A 4,067-nucleotide genomic window follows, 5' to 3' on the forward strand; every position below is an offset into this window, starting at 1 on the left:
CGAAAACAGCGGTGACGCTCCAGCTGCCTTCAGCGGGATCGGGATCCGAGCCGGAGCCCTCGCCTCAGACCCCACCGCCGGCGCTCCGCCTTTCCCTGCAGCAGCAGGAGATTCACTTCCAAGAGGTTTTTTTTTTACCTTTCCTCATCTCGCTTTGCGGTCAAGGAAACTTTTGGGTGCTTCTGTCATTTCAGGGGCCGGGGGGGCTACTCTACGTTACGAGCGTGAGTTTCTTAAGCAGTGTAAAAGGCGAGTATTTCAAACAGCAGCACCAGCAGAAGCAAATTAATAGATGAGCTTTAATGAGCAATTGGTGTACAGCGGGGCAGACAGGGTACGGCAGCAATCGCTCCCAAACCAACCGCGACTCATCAGCCAGCGCATCGCCCTCTGACTTCTGATCCCTCTGCCTTACACAGATCTCTCGTCCGTTGGAAGGTTTTTTACTTCAGTAAAGTGCTTTTTTTCCGAAAATAAAAAAAATTATCCATTTTTCTGTTGGCTCCCCCTCTCACTCCCACCCCCACGCAGATTTTAGTGCTCGTACTCACGTGGAAAAAAACGCCAGCAACACACACAAAACAGCGGTATCTGTGAACGGTGAAAGACGATGTGAAAACCACAAGCTGCGGATCGCCAGGCTGCTTTTATTTCTCTAAGAGCCAGAGAATCCGGACGGCCGCGTGCAGCTCGAGAGGCCGGGTCACCCTGAGTCCCTCCTAACGGGTCGCCTTCGGGTGTGAAATACTAGGATGGAGAGTAGCGGCGTGAGGGGGAAGGACAGGTGGCTGTTAGTTAAAGGAGACCTTCGATGTCAGAGCCGTCGTGATTTAAACTCGCGCTAATTAACAGAGCTACGTGAATCTTACTCCTCGCACAGCGCGGTTCGACAGGGTCCACGGCCACCGCCTCTCGCCCCACCCCCTCCGCCCCGAGCAAGGTGTGCGGGACAGAGGTGTCCCCGTACCTCGCGGGAAGGGGAGAAGCGGAATTCAGAGCGGGGTTTTCTGCTTCTCCCGCGGGGCCGCGTTCGGCGGGGCGCCCCGAGAGGCGACAAAGCGCAGGCTGCGGAGCGGCGGGGACGCCTCCCTCCGGCCCTTCCTCCGAGCCTTCTACCTCTGGCCTGGGCTTTTCACATCACCTGCCTGCCGCTGACGATACTTTAACGACGATAAAAGCTCTTACCTGCGACCCAGCTCTCAAGCACCCTGATCGTACACGAGACAACACAGACACCAGCAAGGACACATTCACGAGATCGATCGGGTTTCCGCGCCGCCCCGGGCCTCCGCACCCCCTCCCTGGGGGGGCTTCTCTCCCGGAGCCCCCGCCCTTTAGGAGTGCACCAGGACGGAGTGGAGGGAGCCCTTGCCCTCGGGGGCGCCGCTCGCCGCCTGTTCCAGCAGCGACGCCGCGGGGGAAGCGTTGGGGCAGATCTGCGGAGCGGCGACCGTCAGCGCGGGGATGTCCGGGGCGGCGGGCAGCGCCGGCTTGATGGGCACCGGGACGGCGGGCATGGTCTGCGCCGGCGGGGGGCACAGCGCCTTCACGGGCACGCCGAAGGGCCCGTAGTCGGGGGCCACGGGCACGCCGGCCACCGAGTCCATCACCCCCACGTGCGGCCACACGGAGCTCACCACGCCGCCGAGCTGGCCGGGCACCGGGTAGCCCAGGTGGTGCATCACCGAGGCCAGCGGCAGCCCGCCCGCCTGCAGCACGCCCTTGTAATCTCTGCCGATGATGTTCTCGATGGCGAAGGGATGCTTGAAGCCCGACGGCTGCCCGCTCCCGTAGGACGAGAACTGCGGCAGCCTCCCCACGGCGGCGGCGGCGGCGGCGGCGGCCACGGCGGCCTCGGAGCCCGCCAGCCCCGGCACCTTTCCCGGTGGCGGGTGCGGCGGCGGCGGGTGTGGGTGGAAGTAGTGCAGCATGTGCGGGGCCGGGGCCGCGATCTTGCCGGGGCCGCCCGCCGCGCCGCCTCCGGGCAGGTGATGCTCGGGGCGCAGCACCTTGAAGCGCTTGCGGCGGCGGAGGAAGCTGCCGTTCTCGAACATGTCCCCGCAGTCCGGGTGCAGAGCCCAGAAGCTGCCCTTGCCCGGCTGGTCGGGGCGGCGCGGGATCTTGATGAAGCAGTCGTTGAAGGAGAGGTTGTGGCGGAGGGAGTTCTGCCAGCGCTGCGTGTGCTCCCGGTAGTAGGGGAACCGCTCCATGATGAACTTGTAGATGTCGCTCAGAGGCAGCATCTTCTCGGCCGAGTGCTGGATGGCCATGGCCGTCAGGGAGATGTAGGAATAGGGCGGCTTCTGGTCGCTGTACGAGCTCTTCCCCGGTCTGGGCATCGCTGCCGCGGGACCTCGCCGCTCTGCCTCGTGCACGGCGGGATCGGGACGCCGGGGACGGTGCCGCCTGCCCCGCCGCCGCCTCTACATCCCGGGCGGCCCCCGCACGCCTCCCCCGGCAGCCGCGGGGCAGAGGCGGGTCCCGGCTCACGCCGCCGTCATCGCTTTCCCCGCGGAGACCGCCGAGCTCCCCGGGCGCCGGAGACCGTGAGCTTAACCAGGACCTCTCGCGGAGGCGGAGAGGAGGCAGGTAAAGCCACCCCTCTCGCCGCTTCGAAAGTTTGCGGTGCAGGCGAGAGGCGGCGGGAGCGGGGGGAGCGGGGGGAGCGGGGCGGCGGCCGCCGCGCAGTGACGGGCCCGGGCGCTCCGGAGCCGTTTTGTAACGACGCGGGAGCCGGGAGACCCCGCGGCTCCGGCTCGTTCGCTGTCACATGACGGCCGCCCGGGGACGAGGAGCGGGGAGCGGGCCCCCGGCCCCCCGTGCGCTCACGCCTCCTCCGCGGGGCGAGGTGGAGCCAGGGGGCTGAGGAGGCGCCGTGTGGGGGCGAGACCCGCTTTCAAAACGCAGGGCAGGGAAGATCCCTCCTCCCCCTTTCTCCCCGCCCCACCCCCGCCCAACCCTTCCGCAGCCCCTGCACCCACTTTCCACCACCCTGTATCCCCCCCACCCCGCACGGCACCGGAGCGCAAAGGGGGTTCGGGACCCCGCAGCACCGCGGGGTTCGGAGCAGGAGGGACCTTCCCTCGGCACCGTGACAGACTGCCGGGGGAACGAGCAAGGTAGGAGTCCCGGGAGCCAGCAAGCGGGGAACAGGGACGCTTTGGAGTAATTTCTTAACATCTCTTTCACTAAGTTTAAAAAGCCACGCGAAGCCTAGAACACACACACCCCCAAAAAAACCAACCAACCAACCAAAAAAAAACAAACCCCAAAACCAACCAAGAGAGGTGCCAAAAACTCCTACGCTCTTCTCTCTAAATCATTAGGGTAAAATCCTGTTACTGGCTACGATGCGTCTGGTAGGAAACAGTGAAAGAACCAGGCAAAGCATCCGCTGTTCGCTTCGAGAAAAGCTGCTCGGCGCCAGTGTTGGTTTAGACCGGCTCGTTAGCAGGAGTCAATGAGCGCTGCAACAGTTCGTATCTATCCTGCAAACGTGCTGTGCTGCAGCGGTCAGATCTGAGCGAGGAACAGGCGGCCTGCTCTCCTTGCGGCCGCTAGAGTCGGAAGAGAATCCCGCTCAATTTAGGCAGCTACCAGAACGCAGACAGTGAGATGCTATAGGAAGTGTCAGCAGTAAAATGATCACCCCGACTTTTACTGACTAAGTAGACAAATAGGTTGAAATAGCCTTACTATTAAAGGAAAAACGAAAAAAAACCCAAACAAGCAAACACACACACACAAAAAATACCCCAAACCAAACCAACAAACAACCACCCCAAAAAAAACCCGAACCCCAAGAGAGAGCGATATAGCTCGTCTCAGCCCACCCTTTCACGCTGTTCCCCGCACAGGTCCCGGGCGGTGCAGCAGGGCTGGAGCTGCGGCGCCAGCGGGACTCGAGCGACCCCGCTCCCGCCGTCGGGGGGTTGATTTAAGCATCAGACCTGGTCGTCTCTCCATGACCCAGGTGTTGCAGGTAAAACTGTCGAAAAGGAGAGGAGGGTGAAAGAAAACCCTTAAAAATGTCTAGCTATAATCTCTGCCGAGGGGCACGCACACAA

General features: G+C 62.8%; 1 protein-coding gene across 1 annotated transcript; it reads right to left on the reverse strand.

The window, feature by feature from the left end:
• Positions 1-1,334: 1,334 nt before the first annotated feature.
• Positions 1,335-2,339, reverse strand: FOXB2 (forkhead box B2). Its single transcript, XM_069880752.1, has one exon. The coding sequence runs from the start codon at positions 2,337-2,339 to the stop codon at positions 1,335-1,337; it is 1,005 nt and encodes a 334-aa protein (XP_069736853.1).
• Between the last annotated feature and the right edge of the window lie 1,728 nt (positions 2,340-4,067).

This window comes from Phaenicophaeus curvirostris, chromosome Z (assembly GCF_032191515.1).
Source record: "Phaenicophaeus curvirostris isolate KB17595 chromosome Z, BPBGC_Pcur_1.0, whole genome shotgun sequence".
NCBI lineage: Eukaryota > Metazoa > Chordata > Aves > Cuculiformes > Cuculidae > Phaenicophaeus > Phaenicophaeus curvirostris.

Bases quoted from the DNA above. Each gene is read 5' to 3' on its own strand.
- FOXB2 (XM_069880752.1), bottom strand. From the start codon at position 2,339: ATGCCCAGACCGGGGAAGAGCTCGTACAGCGACCAGAAGCCGCCCTAT.